The 14465-nt window shown below is 43.1% G+C and overlaps 1 protein-coding gene across 2 annotated transcripts in view; it reads right to left on the minus strand.

The window, feature by feature from the left end:
• arid3a (AT rich interactive domain 3A (BRIGHT-like)) overlaps positions 1-14465 on the minus strand; it is a 55286-nt gene that overhangs the window by 24994 nt on the left and 15827 nt on the right. For both annotated transcript variants that reach the window (XM_049588688.1, XM_049588686.1), the window contains exons 2-3: positions 13222-13970; positions 12850-13132 (exon numbers count right to left, since the gene is read on the minus strand). In XM_049588688.1, the coding sequence (XP_049444645.1) occupies positions 12850-13132; positions 13222-13562 (624 nt within the window). In that variant the 5' untranslated portion in view covers positions 13563-13970. The remainder of the gene's footprint in view (positions 1-12849; positions 13133-13221; positions 13971-14465) is intronic.

Genomic DNA, 14465 nt, shown 5'->3' on the forward strand with positions numbered 1-14465 from the left:
TGGTGTTTAAATAGAGATATGGACATTACATGCCACAGGCAGTTATAGCACACAGTTTGGCTCATGCTATGCTCAGGGCATACTGGCATGTGATAGCAGGAGCAAACATTGGCTACCCTCCTGTCTGTATTTCGGAAGCAAAGTCAACACCTTGTACAAGCAGTGGTATCGAGTACTTTTTCCAGCCGAGGAGCCCAATAAATTAGTACTTTTAATTGGAGTGATAGAACAAAGCATGGGGCTCTAAATATATTTTGCTATAAAATGACTTTTGTGTACAATTCCTTTTTATTTCCCAACACTATGACTTCCCTGATGCTGAAATACGCCTCTGGAAATTTAATGATGCCATAGAAATGAAATTATCTTTGTAGACATGGTTTCTTTATGGTGTGAGAAGTTGTAAGTCAGTCTGCAGGGCTTTGCCAAAGGATTTTTATGCTCGGCTTCTGCCGGATATAACTGGATGAACAGTATCCCCTGCTGACACGAGACAAAGGTGTAAAACCAGTTGACAGAGACAGGACATGAAACCAGAATGAGCACTATCCCACGCTAACATACTGCACGCCATTCCTGCCAGCTACCATCAGCTGCCATGGCTTGCAGATTTGGATAAGAATCAGAAATAGCAGCCAGCTTTCTCAGGGCCCTGGAGAGTCTGATGTATGTAGCTGTGAGCAATCTCTTGTAACCGCACTGCTAATGAGTAGTATCACGATGATGGATACCCAAACTGGGCAGGGCAGGGCTAAACAGACTGAAGGAGGGGAAGTGGGTGTAACAGCAATTTACAATTATAAACCAGCGTGTTGAAAGAGAGCTACCAAATAACTGATGCTGCACTCAGCGTCGTCTGGTTCAATGTAATTTCCCTTTACAAATATCTTTACATAAGATGTGTATCTGTAAATGAAACTTCCTCTCGAAATGGTTGAAAGCTATGACCTAGATACACATCTAATGAGCGTTTGCGTAAAAGCTGAAGGTATTTATTCAGCGCCAGCACAGATGCAGTGATAACGTTTGTGTCTGAAAGCAGAAAGATGGAGACATAGATAGAAAGGTAGCTGAAAGTTCAGGAGAAGGCCTGTTGCAGTGCTTGTATACCAACAGGATGAAGACCTGTCAGGCTACGTTCATGTTACAAGCAAACGTGGCCCAGGTCTGATTATTTTCGCTCTCATGTGACACAGATCTGATCCTTTCAGAGTCGTGTGGACACAGAAATACTGTTTTTTCCAAACAGGTCTGAGTCAATTTCATAATCCTGAAGCCTAAACAGTAAGGACAGCTCTGTATCCTGAACACAAACAACGTCAGATGATATTATTCTGCATAATAATTAGCCACGTGCTTCGGTTGCCATTTGAGAAACGTCTTTCAGCTCAGTGGGCAGCCCCCTCCTCAACATGACAAATTCATCTGACTCAGCAAATCATTCGGAAGATGAAAGTTTGCACCCCTATGTTACTGATTTTTTTCTCAAATTCCTCACGTGATGTTTTTTTTGTTGTTTCATGCTTGTGAGGGGATCCATTCATACTGATGTCAGATGTGGGGCACCTCAAACATGGTCATGGACAGTCTGGGCAGAAAGATCAGATCTGGGGCAATAATCTGAGAGCATTAAGCCTTGTAATGTGAACGTAGCCTAAGAGAAATTTAATCTGTCCAGGTAAGACTAAAAAGGGCCACTGTGCTATGCTGAGGCCTCCCAGTATGAAGCACCTCGCTGTGCAGAGGGGACGACATGTGGCTGGGTGCTTGCACCGTCAATCAGAGTGATGGATGTGCAGGGCAATGAGTTTAATGGTCGACGACGGTGGCCTTAAAAACATATCTGGCCCCATGGAGGGCAGATATCTGTCCGTGTGGCTCATCAGGGATTGAGATGTCGTGGCCACGTGGCAAAGCCCGCCCAAATCAATAAATGAGTGGAATGCAGTTTGACCTCAAGCTACCCCCTGGATTTGTCCTCTGCTTGCAGTCTTTAAATTCTGATGTGGGACTTCTGGCAACACAAACCCTGAGAAAAACAACTTATATGCAACTTGAATGTGCCCTGTCAAGTTTTTCTGTTAAAAAAAAAAAAAAAAGTTAAGTTTAAAGTGTGTAGTGTAGATGCTTACATCGTGATTGTGATGGTGCACGAGCAAGAGACACAGTAACAAAATGAGGGCCCACAAGTCAGAACTCAAAAACGTGACAAGACACTGTTAAACCTGAAATATGTCAGTTGCAAGATGTCAAATTAACAAACTCCAATTTACCTGAGACAGTAATCCCATTAAAATAAGTGTTTCACTGCTGGAAAGATGGTCTTTTCATAAAACTGGGCTGTCTATGTCTGTACTTTTGAAATTGGTGATACATGACCAGAGAAAAAGGACTGTGGAATCTGCTTTTGTCCAAGAGAAACCTTCAACTATTAGAATCCACTGTGCCACGCCAGACCAATAAACGCTCCGGCTGGTGGATCACAGAATGCAAGCTTGTCTGTTTTCCACAGGGGCAGCTCTATCTCTCTTAATCCACTTCTAGACTCTTTGTGTCCGTGGTCTCCGCCTAGGAAAATGCAAAAGTACAATCGGTGGTTTGAGCAACAGACCTAGAGCCAACAATTTGAGCTGAGAGATGAGCAAGGAGATCTGGACACTGGTAAGATGGAGGGGAGTTTACCACAGGTTATTTACACATACTGCCCACATTTTTTGTGACCTTCCTTTTAGGTCCAACCTCCAGTTCTCATATGGAAACAACGTGCAGCAAACAAAACTGTCTTGACACGTTTCATGTCTTCCAGAGAAAATACTCCTCTTCGCAGAAAATCTTGACTCATTTTAGCAGGTAATCATTTCAGACTAAGTACTGTCAATGAGCAAGCATGCATATTTGCAGGATCCTGGAATTGACACTCATCTAAATGGTATGCAGCCATTATCAATGTTATTAGTTAGGCCTGTGGCTTTCTTGCTGTGACATGTCAAAGTAAATGCAGTGCAAAGTGTCTATTATCACTTCATACTGGTGTGAAATGGAGGTTAAGAATCACTATCTGCATCTGTATTGCGAACAACAGCATGCCCACACAACTGAGGAATTTCAGCTATTATCATACAGAGAGGGCAGCAAGTGTTGTCACAGGGGTCAGATGTGATTATAGATCAATGCGCTCACAGGGTCTTTTATGATACAGTGTCAGAGAAGGGGGCAGCTGCTCTGCATGATGTTTGAGCTATTGACCGCGGAGACGGGCTTCAGACCTTGAGAACGTACAGCAAAATGTCTGACCTATTTCTTAATTGATTCTTTCAAGACTGAATGCTTTCAAAGCACGCTGCCTTTTAGAAGCATCTGAAGGCGACCACACACATGCACCGCTTTTGTTCAAATGTATGCCATCCGCTAGCATTCATGAAAAGACGTCTCTTAAGGGTTTTGTTTGCTGACAACTCCAACCATTCAGTGCAGCTCTATTTCTGAGCTCACGCTAAGACACAGGGATACAGTACAGAGTTCCTTATACGGGGACGAAAAGGGGAAAGAAAGAGATAAACCAGCACTCACATATTTTCTTTAGAAAGGAAGAAGAGAGAGATTAAAAATAAGATTCACACACAACAGTGGCAAAGACAATGAAGGATTTATGCAAGGCTCAAAAAAAAATAATTTCCTTATATGATCACACTGAAGTCAGAAGGAAGCTTGAGGGAGAAAACACACAAGTGACCCCACGGTCAAAATAAAATCTATACTGTATAACACAACAGCCAGAGAAAAAGACAGGACGAAGGAGCTAGCCTCAGCCTTTATGCAATCTTTGTTTACATTCCTGCTCCAACCCCCCTCTCCTCCTCCGTATTGAGCGCCTGCCAATTTCCAGAATCCCCATGGCTGTACAGTTTCTGACATCAGCTCCGTGCTGCGCGTTGGATACGATTATAATGCTCTGCAGAGCCTCACAGTCAAAACGAGCATGTACGACACACTCTACTTGGCAGTGGTTCAAAGCCCAACGCCAACTGATTTTTCTCTCTGCTCCTTCAGTCACACCTACTCTTTCCCCTCCCGTGCTGCTCCTCCACCACTCAACAGGAAGACTTTTAGAGGTCTTCCCATGTTGCAGCAACCTTTGTTTTTGGCCTTTTGTTCTCCTGACATGAACAGGGCCCATTAACCTCTTGTTTTCTTTTTGTTAAACACAGATCACTGCACGCAGAGGTTTCGCCACGGGCACAACATAATACATTAAATGAAAACTCCCTTGTGCTGATTAATTAAACCCCTGCAGACTCCGCTGGAAAAAAGTGGTTGCAGCTGATCAAATAGTTTGTTGCTCTGGAGTTTATGTACTCTGAAATAACAAGTTAAATCCAAGTTAATGGATTGGAGAAAAAACAAAGTGTAGTGAATAAAATGTTGCATGAGTAACTACCAAGTTGTGCAAAGACATAGCTTTATAATTATTAAGCATGTTGGAGTTAGCTATTCATTAACAGCAAAAAAGGCCAGTGGATCAAGGGATGAAGGACAACAAGCTGTCAATTAAATGGAAAACAATGTATTAATTGCGTGATTGTGACAACCTGTCAACACCATATTGTAGAGAAACGGTAATGTTAGATGGGAGACGTGTTCGGAAAGCTCATATCTGTTAATTAAAGGCAGCTCTTTCTCTCTCTACATTCATTACGTTCATATAAAAATGCAAAAACAACACGATCCGTCCTATTCATACAACCCGAGGGGGGATCAAAAGGCCTGTACGAGACTACGCAGGAATATAAACCCGACAAGCACTTATCAGACAGCTGTATCAGCAGAAACCTGATGGGCAATCCCAATAAGTGTCGCTCCCAATTGGCTCTCATTTGAGCTACACACTTCCTGTAGTCACTAACAGCCCCCTCCCCCACTCCCAATGAGTGTGCGTGTGTGTGTGTGTGTGTGTGTGAGCAATTTAATGTTTAATGCCAACTCCCCTCCATTCGCCCTGATCATGGTGAGTGCTATGAATTTTTAAAGACATCCCTACTTTACTGTCCATCTGGGCTCCATCTGCCCAGCTGCTGGTGTTTAAAGCAGACAGAGACACAGGAGAGGAGACTTCAAAGGCTCTACGTGGCCTTTGGACAAATTCTGGCCTGAAGAGGATATTGTTTATAAACGGGGCAGGGGAGTAGAGGAGTTACGTGAACTGTAGCATTGACGACACATTAATGAAACCAGATTGTAATCGTACATCCGCAGATATTTTGTGGAGCTTCTCAGGAGCCAAGGAACTACAGTGTCTCTGGGAAGAGATAAGCTAACTGACAAAAGCCTTGTTTCCACCAAGCAGTCCGGTCCAGTTCAGCTCAGCTCACATAAGAGCAGTTATTTCTGTGTTTCCATCGTCAAAACCTGTGGATGGTAGCAATACAATGTTTTTTTGTCACCCCTCTATTGAGGTACCTAGCACACCGACCTAGAAACAGTCCGTCGACTGGTCAACAGAGAATCGACACTCTTGCTCGGACTACAGTGGACTGTAACCAATGTTCCTGTGGTAGCAAGTTTGCATACATTAGTCAACTATAATTATAAAATAAAACAATGTCTTGCTGCCTTTTCATCTTTACTAGCAGTAAGCAGCTGAGAAAAAAAAAAATTTATTCACCGGGCAACTTTTAAGGTGGAGTGATTTCCTACATATTGACGTCATGAATTAATCAACACACCTTAAATGTCAACATAATGTTTTTGTTGGCTCTTTTGCATGACATACACTTTAGCGATTGATTGGATGTTCAATGTGCATAAATTTCGACCAGATTATGTGAACTGTAACTATTCTATTTCCTCACTTGGAGAAAAAATGTGGTGGAGCATTGTTCATGTGCACTCCGGCAGCACTGCTTCCCTGCTCTGCACTAAACACTCCAGCCTGCTTCTTTTTTTGTGCTGAAAATGTCACGCAACCCCATCCATGGACAATCAGTGAGGTGCAGATGTTTCTCTCCATTGTCAGTGAGGAGGATATACAGCAAGATCGGGATGGAGCAGTGACATGGCTAACAACCCAGCCTACATAACAACAGTACTGCTGTGGTGGACACGCCAAACAGATCTACGGTTTCAGTAGATGTCCATGCAGCCTACTGAAAGTGTTTGGTGGAAATGCGTCTCTACATGAAACATGACAATATAAATAATGTTCTCATTTCTTTTTCGCTTACATTCATAATGTTGGGAGTCCAGCAGCTAGCCAACAAGTTTATAGCTCTTTAACTCATAACAGGACAAGTTTATCAAGGAAAGTAAGGCTGACTAGCAAACATTGCTACCGTAGTTCATGCGCAGAACTTCCCACAACACATGCATTTTCGTAAGCGTGTGTTTGATCTCTGCTTGTGCATTCCACTGAGACGAGTTCAATCGCATGCTCTTGCCCAGGCACACTACTTGTGCTTGTGTGACACTGTTTATGTGGGAGTGTTTTAAATTGTTTAGTTTTAGCAAAAATGAACGGGTTTAGGAAGTACTGAGAGAGAGAGAGTTTGCAAATGGATGTTTTGACATACTTTTGCTGTTGTTAGACGCAGCCCCCTTCACTTCAATTGATCAAAAATGTTCTCCATTTTTGGATTCTTTGCTCACTTGAGGCATGTGACAAAACATTTTCTTCACAAATTCAATGTGACACGTGCAGAGTAACTGATATACATATGGTCATTTTGTGAGCGAAGTACCCCTTTAATTTTAAAAGGAGCATTAATGTTTCCTGGGAATTAAAAGTACAAGAGTGATACTGATATGGCTATTTAATGGGGCAGATGTATGAGGGAGAACTCAAGAGTTGCAGCAACTGAAATGATTCCTTTGAAATGGCACTCCACCAGCAATGCAAATAAGTTTTGATTTCAAAATAAACATATCCAACAATGCTGGCATAATTTGATATCTGCTTGAATCCTTTATTTAATGCAGCCGCACCCTGCCACAGCCATTTATGACACCCCGGCCAAAGTGCCTTGAATATTTCAATTAATTCACTTAAAAACCGCAGCGCCTCCTGGCTTGATTTAGTCTGACCTTTCAGTTCGAGAGCGGGGAGAGAGAGGAAGGTGGCTGGCTGATCCACCAGGAATGCAGGTCGGGCCTTGGCTGATATATCTTAGCCACACACACACAGCCTGGGGGCAAAACCTCACCTAAAAGTGGGGTTTGTGTGCATGCTTCATCACCTACATGGCAACTTGGAACTAGACAGGTGTGAAGAACTGATATTCAAGGACTTTCACTGAACCTAATTTATCAGACTTATTTTACTGGTCTGATTAAACCGGATTCATGAGTTATAAGCCTGGTGTGGTTTGCACCTCTACCAACTGTTAAAACTTCCTGTTCACTTTTCTAATTGACATTTTCCCATCTAAATTATTGAATCCCCTCCCACATGAGTAAGGGGTTTCTCTTTTGAATTTCCTCTCCCAAAGCTTTTCAAAGTCTTTCCATAAGGTAAGTTATATTTCTTAATAGAGATGTTTACCCTGGACTAGTTATTGAATCGTTGCTGTTGTGATGCCCATAGTGACACTGTGCGTGATACTGGGACTTTGCAATGACGTGACTTAAAAACAACAGAGAAGAGGACAGTTCTCCGTTTGGAAGAGCTCCAACTGCTGCGGACTGATAGAGGCACGCAGGGTTTCTGCCGAGGATCTGGGGTTCCCAGTGGCCACATTATCACCCTCCCTCAGGCACATTCCAACAGCCTCCACCCACCTGCCCAAAATAAACTGTACAGCATTAACCCCTTCCTCCCCACCGTTCGTGCCCTAAAAAAAATACTCAACCTACACACGATGTGACTCCAGAAACACATGTATGTGTTAGTTATAGGGTTTCAAAATGATAGATGATGATTTTTTTTAACTCGGATCCTTACTGCTTAAAGGATACACAACTCATATGCAACTACAAGGAACACTACATTACTTTCAAAAAGTGTCCTGTGTGTGTGTGTGTGTGTGTGTGTGTGTGTGTGTGTGTGTGTGTGTAAGAAAAAAATGATACACAATTATGATGGAAATGCATATCTCACCTAAAGCCAGATGTAGCCTGTGCCCAAAACACCGGGGCCTTATCCAGTTATTAAGAGATGCTGCTTCTACAACTTTTAAAATGATTTTTAGGATAAAAACTGACCGCCAGGCACATGTATGATTTCATAGGTCGGCTTGATTGTCATCTGCTGTCACACTTCTGCCTCAGCTGCAGCTACTGAACACTCAACGTCAATGTGTAAGATTAATTTAGATAGCAAGACATGGTAAAGAATAGTTGTAGTATGGCGTTTGGTAGCGTTTGTCTAGTGTAGAATCAATCCCTTGTTTTGCACACACAGGAGAAAGGCAATGACTTTGGCTTTAACTTATAGACAGAGGCCCATTATGTTTATCCTTATTCTATGTCATATAATGTCGGACTGATGACAATTTTAAATAATCACATTATCACTGTGAGCAAAAATCATTAGGCTTCCGAATACTCTCTTTCTGGCATTGTTTTCCTACTTTTGCGCCAAGCTGACATCATCTGGTGAACAATTTGTAACCAGGCATGTTACTGCATCGTTTTACAAAACATAGCTTATGCTGCTACATGTAGCTACGTGCTAATGTCAGGAAACCATGTAATCTTGGTTGCTGAATAGTGCGGATGATGTCTACAAAACTGGCATATGACGAAGACCAACATGAAACATCCTGATGGAAGATGACGTTGTTTGGGAGGGGAGGGGAAAAATATGCATTAATCAACCACTTGAATTGGACCCGACTTGCAAACTGCCAACTTAATGCATTACAGTAGCACAACTGTCAGGACTGAGACAAGGACAGAGAAGAACAGGACAGTGCTCTCGAAGATGTGTTTGGTTTGTGTGTGTGTGTGTGTGTGTGTGTGTGTGTGTGTGTGTGTGTGTGTGTGTGTGGGTGTGTTTGTGTGTGAGAGTAAAACAGAGGGATGGGAAGAGAAGGTGTAAGGTGGACAGTTTCATGCAGTATTAATACCTTACTCAGGTATTAATAACTTACATGATGTCAGGCTCAGTGGACAGTGACTGACAGCCACTGGCGGTCCATCAGCCAAAGCGTACTGCAAATGTTAATTTCTCCCTGATTTTGGATCACATTCCTACTGGAACATGTCTGGTTGTGAATCTGAATTAGAAGCTTTAATCGGCAATTTTTTAAGGTAGAAAGTGACAATATATTCCGACTTGCAAGTGCTGACCAATCAGAGCAGACTAGGCTTTCTCGGGAGGGGGGCTTAAAGCAAAGCCAAAGCAAAGCCTTTTAAGACAGAGGGTGGATACAGGTGTTACAGCAGTTATAGTTACAGGAAAATTAAGCGTGAAAACAAGTTCTAGTAGGAGCCTGAAGTAGTAGTAGTATGAACCTGAAAATGAGCACAATAGATCCCCTTAAAGTCAAATCTTTCTTTCCGCCGACGAGAGATTGTTGGGTATCAAAACGAACTGTATGAAGCTCCTCTTATGGATGTTTATGAGGGTGGGTGACATGCTTCTAAGGTGAAGTTGCCTTGATAGCTGCTTCATTTGATTTTTCAGGCAGCTTTACATTTGCTTGTGTGCAGCCCAAGTCATGACATTTTGCTTTGGGCTTACGACTCACCACTGTTAGATATTACAATATAATTTCAACATGTGACATTTCTTAACCTCCTGAACACAGTTTGGACTGAGAATGTATTTAAAAACTGTGGCCTGCAGATTTCAGCGCTGTCTCCTTTTCACGTGACGAGAAGAAACCACAAATGGCAGTTTCAGACAAAAAAAGAAGAAGCAGAAGGAAAATGGCACCCACTAAATATAAATTAAGGCTGAAATCACCAAGTTTGATTTGCATGGGGCTAGAATTATCAAGGGACAGACTGTCTTCGTCATAACAGGTTGGTCACTTTTGCTTTACACAGCACATTCATGGAACATCATAACCACAGGCTAAAGCTGCAATTATTACTAATCACAGTAATCATCCAATGGCCAAGTTAGCCCTGTGTAGATAACGTGCATGACCAAAATCCTGGATTCACAATGTTAAATCATCAGCACTGCGGAGGTTGAGAGCAACAACTCCCTGCAAACAGATGTGACCGTTGTTACTTTATTTCCTTTATCACTTTAAAATGCAGACAGTTTTAAAAAACAGCACACAGTTTGTTCTTCCCCTCTGCTCTGTCCCCCTATAGTAGGAGGAGTTTGACATTGTGTAGGCGTTTAATCAACAATGGATTGGGTAACACTATCTTTACAGGCAATATACTGGCTGTCTTGATTATATAACCGTCCGAGACTGACATGTCATGATAAAAATGTTCTGCTTTTCCTACCTGACATATGAAAACCACCAACTGTTGAGAGTATCAATTCATGTCATTCACATGGGGCTTTACGGAGGGAGGGGTGGACTATTTAGAGAAGCAGAGTGTAGGTTTTAAAGGAGTTATATTCCATACGCTCTGTAATTACAAGATATAGGCCTTAAATTACAGAATATACAGTTAGGTTTAAAAATGAAGCACACGGTCGGGTTAAAGTTTGTTTACCTCCAACATACTGAAGGCATCAATATAAAAATCTCCTCCTAACAATTCCCAAACCAGCTTCCTCTCCTTAAAGAGTCTGTTAATCTCTGTCTGGATAAAAGATGAGCTGCTGCTCACACTGCCAGACATGTTTTATGACTGGAAATATTGCTACAGGCCATATGTGTATTTGAGTTTCAACAGTGGCTTAAATTATGTCATATAAGCTGCCTTTGCATAAAATGGCAGTTCGGTAATATTCCATACTTGAATTCCAGTACAGCAGGCTTATACCCTGCCCTCCTTATATCCAGCCTTATACCGTTTTCCCACCAAAATTAGCACGTATACGAAGGGTTTTTTAAACATGGGAAAACCCATTAAAAATAGGTGATAAACTGCTTTCACAGAGCCAGAAGACAGGAGCCATGGACAGGGCTCTGCAGACGAGTATGCCTTTCTGGGGTTTTTTTTTTGTGTGCCAGAAAACAGGTTTGTAAACAGCAGAAAGCAGCATGGGGGCCAGTGGAAATGCCACTGTGGTAACTTCTTTTTTTTTTAATGTTTTTACCTATTCAGACTCTCTCTCAGACTTGGTGCCAACTAGATTTTAAACGATGTTTGAGCTCTGAAGTACATCATTGCATTGCACTGGGAAAGGAGCTAATTTCAACTGGAACGCCCCTCGAAGTCAGATTTCAGTTGGAGGACCCTCACCAACCCTGACCTCAAAATCCAAGATGGCTGCTTCATGCATCAACAGTAGTGAAAACTAAAGAATTATACTGTTTAATAGCACCTCTGTCTTATTTGTATCTCATTAAAACACATGTACAGAGAGTGCTGTCCAAATTCTACCTGTGTACATGTTAGTACAGTGTTTGTACGCGCAAAATGTAGAATGCAAAATGGCGTGACGTCATTCTTAGCTGCTGCCTCCGACTTACAAGGTAAATGAAATGCAGCATAAAATTGGCGTGTCCAACCAGGTGTCATGTTTCCATCATAGCCGATCGGAACTGGAGCCGATATATATACACATGATTACTGCTGAGTTATTTGACCGAAAGCCTTTTGTAACCTTCCCCATTAAATACAAAAGCCAGATGTTAGTAGGTGTTGGTAGGTTTTGTGTACAGTGGGAAATGGGCTTTAGTTTTCAGTTTTTAAGCAAAAGCAGAAGCAAGTCTAAAAGGTTTAATTGATGAACTGATTCAATTATGGATACTAATTGTTACTTTTACTGTCAGAGAAAGTCATTCCTCTTATGCATCACCACAGAAATGTTTACTGTAGTGATCCATTTTCTCCAAAATTGAGTATTTTTATCTCATTTCATACTGTACTAATGGTGGATGGCAACCAGAATTGTAGAACTGTCCATCGACACTACAATTGGCATCAATTTGTTTGGCAGAAAATACAAAAATTAAGAATTATACAACAAGTTTTCTACAACAAGATTCTACATCGTTCCTGCGTCTCTCAGTCTTTTCAGCAGCAGCCCTCCATATAAACTAAGCTGTTGACAGACTCAAGTCGCTTCATGTAAACAGCCGCTCTTATTCCACCGGGGCCTCCCTCATAATATCCAGCCCACTAGCATGTTTACAGTAAACGGCCGCACGGTAAAGCTGTTAAAATGCACCCTAAACCACCACCCTCCCCTTACACTGCCATCAGCCTCTCTGCATCTGCTCGCAGTCCTATTCATTTCCCTCTCAGGTCACAGTAGTTAGTAAATGTCAAGTCTCACCAGGCACTAAGCCGCTCTGCCAGAAAAACTGATTGTTTTAAACAAGAACCTTTGACAGATGTACCCTGCCAGAATGTAAGGTGGCAAAGACAAACTTAAAAGCCTCAGCTCAGGCTTTATCAACATTTGGCCGGTGGCTCGTGTTAATTTCCCACCCTAGTCGTATTACTTCAGCTGGGAAAGTGACATGATGTGACGGGAGTGAAGGCCAGATGTGGCCCACTGGTCAACAACTAACATTTTAGATTTATGTCTAGATTTATATAGATTTATACTCTGTGTGCTACAGCAGCTGACTGTAGGATATACTCTAGGGATTAAGCTGATTCTCCACAGTGACAATATGACTGCAAGAGTTAAAGTTGCAGACTTTTATAGGACTGAATCTCCCGCAGAAACATCCAGTTGCATGTGATAATACATTAAAAAGAGTGCAACAGAAAAGCATACCAAGCAGTGGAGCAGGAGGTATACGAAGAAATACAAAAACATCCTACCTGTCTGAACTGCTCCTCGTAGGTCCATTCTCCGTGGTCCTGGCCGCCCAGATGGCTGTGCGTGGCGTGGGGAGGCAGGATTGCTACGCGGGCCTCTTGCTCGACACTGGGACGGGCCTTTAGCAGCTGGGAATGAGGGTGGAGTTGGCGGTGGGGCAGCAGAAGGATGCCTTTCCCAGGAGCCACCGCATCATGGCCCGTCGGCAGACCCTCTTCCGCCAGGTCGTCATCAAAGTCTTCTTCCATCTCGCCTTCAAAGTCTTCCTCGTCCCATTTCTGTTTGCTGTGTGTATTAAAAACAGAATATTGTTAAAAAATACATGTACTGATGAAGAACATCACTGGCACAGATTCTAGAAATTCAGTACTTACATCTGCTCCTCCTCATCTGACCCCATCATGTCCTTGTAATGCTCCTCGCCATCTTCATTGTCATCATCATCACCTTCGTCCTCGCCACCACTGCTGCGATCTGACATGGGGCTGTCTGATACCCTCTGCAGCCCGGCCGCGGCGGCACGCATAGCCGCCAGCGCTGCCATCTGGGCCTGCTCCGCCTCAGGGGCCGGGCTCCCCATCGGCTCATCCCCTCCTCCAACAATTGTGCGGACCTGAGTTTGTTGGGCGGCGGCTTGCTGCTGTAGCTGCTGCTCCATCAGCAGCTTGGCCCTCTGCTGCCTGTGCAGGTTCTCCATGACAGCCTGCAGCTTCATCTCCGGGGAAAGCAGCACGGCGTTCAGCTGCCTTCCTTCCCCTCCCTCCCCCACTGAAGGTGCACCACTCCGGAGTCAGTCGGGGGACAATGGACGATGATCCTTCTGCCCAGTAAGAATGAATGCCAACCGTGTCTGTGGTGAAGCAGCGAGCAACTGGCCTGAGGTTTGGAAGTTATGGTTATGAAGTGGAAGGAGGAGGAGGAAGAGGAGGGGGGTTGGTCAGAGCTCTGAGAAAAGCCGGCTGCAGTCCTGGAGAAAGAGGCCTCTCTCCTGTCTCAATGGTTTTTCCTGCAGTTGGGGGGAAACTGAAGCCGGCAGCAGAGCTGAGTCGCACAGCGTTCAATGAGGCACGGGTAGCGGAAGCGAAGGTAGGAGGACAAGAGTATGCTGACAGACTACAAAGACCTACGGGAGAGAAAGAATAACAGAGTCTCAGACTGCTACTTCCCCACTGTCTGTTAACATTCAGTACCTTCAGTTATGGCAGCGTCAAAATTGTTTAACAACTTTCCCCAAAGCCACAGATAATATGTCTCTATATTTAAACTTTGTGGACATCTTAAACTCTCGTTTTACTGATTTATACTGCTCAGATTAAACAAATAAGCTTAATTTGTTTATGTTGTTTTGTTTTTGCTATTGCGTTGGCTTCATTCTGTCAGTTTTGCAAACCCCCACATTATAGACAGAGATAATCCAAGTTACTGGATGATGCAGCAAGAAAAAGCCCAGTGCATTATTTGAGGAACTTGATCAGTCACTATATTCATGACTATCAAGAGCTTGGCTAAAATTTTGTTAAACTTTTGGGAGTTGCAGCAAAGCAGAAAAGTACAGTGATGACTACAGGGCCACCCTGTCAACTCAAATCATAACTCAAGAAAATGTGGCAGAGAAGAA

Source organism: Epinephelus fuscoguttatus, linkage group LG10 (assembly GCF_011397635.1).
Source record: "Epinephelus fuscoguttatus linkage group LG10, E.fuscoguttatus.final_Chr_v1".
NCBI classification, from domain to species: Eukaryota; Metazoa; Chordata; class Actinopteri; order Perciformes; family Serranidae; genus Epinephelus; species Epinephelus fuscoguttatus.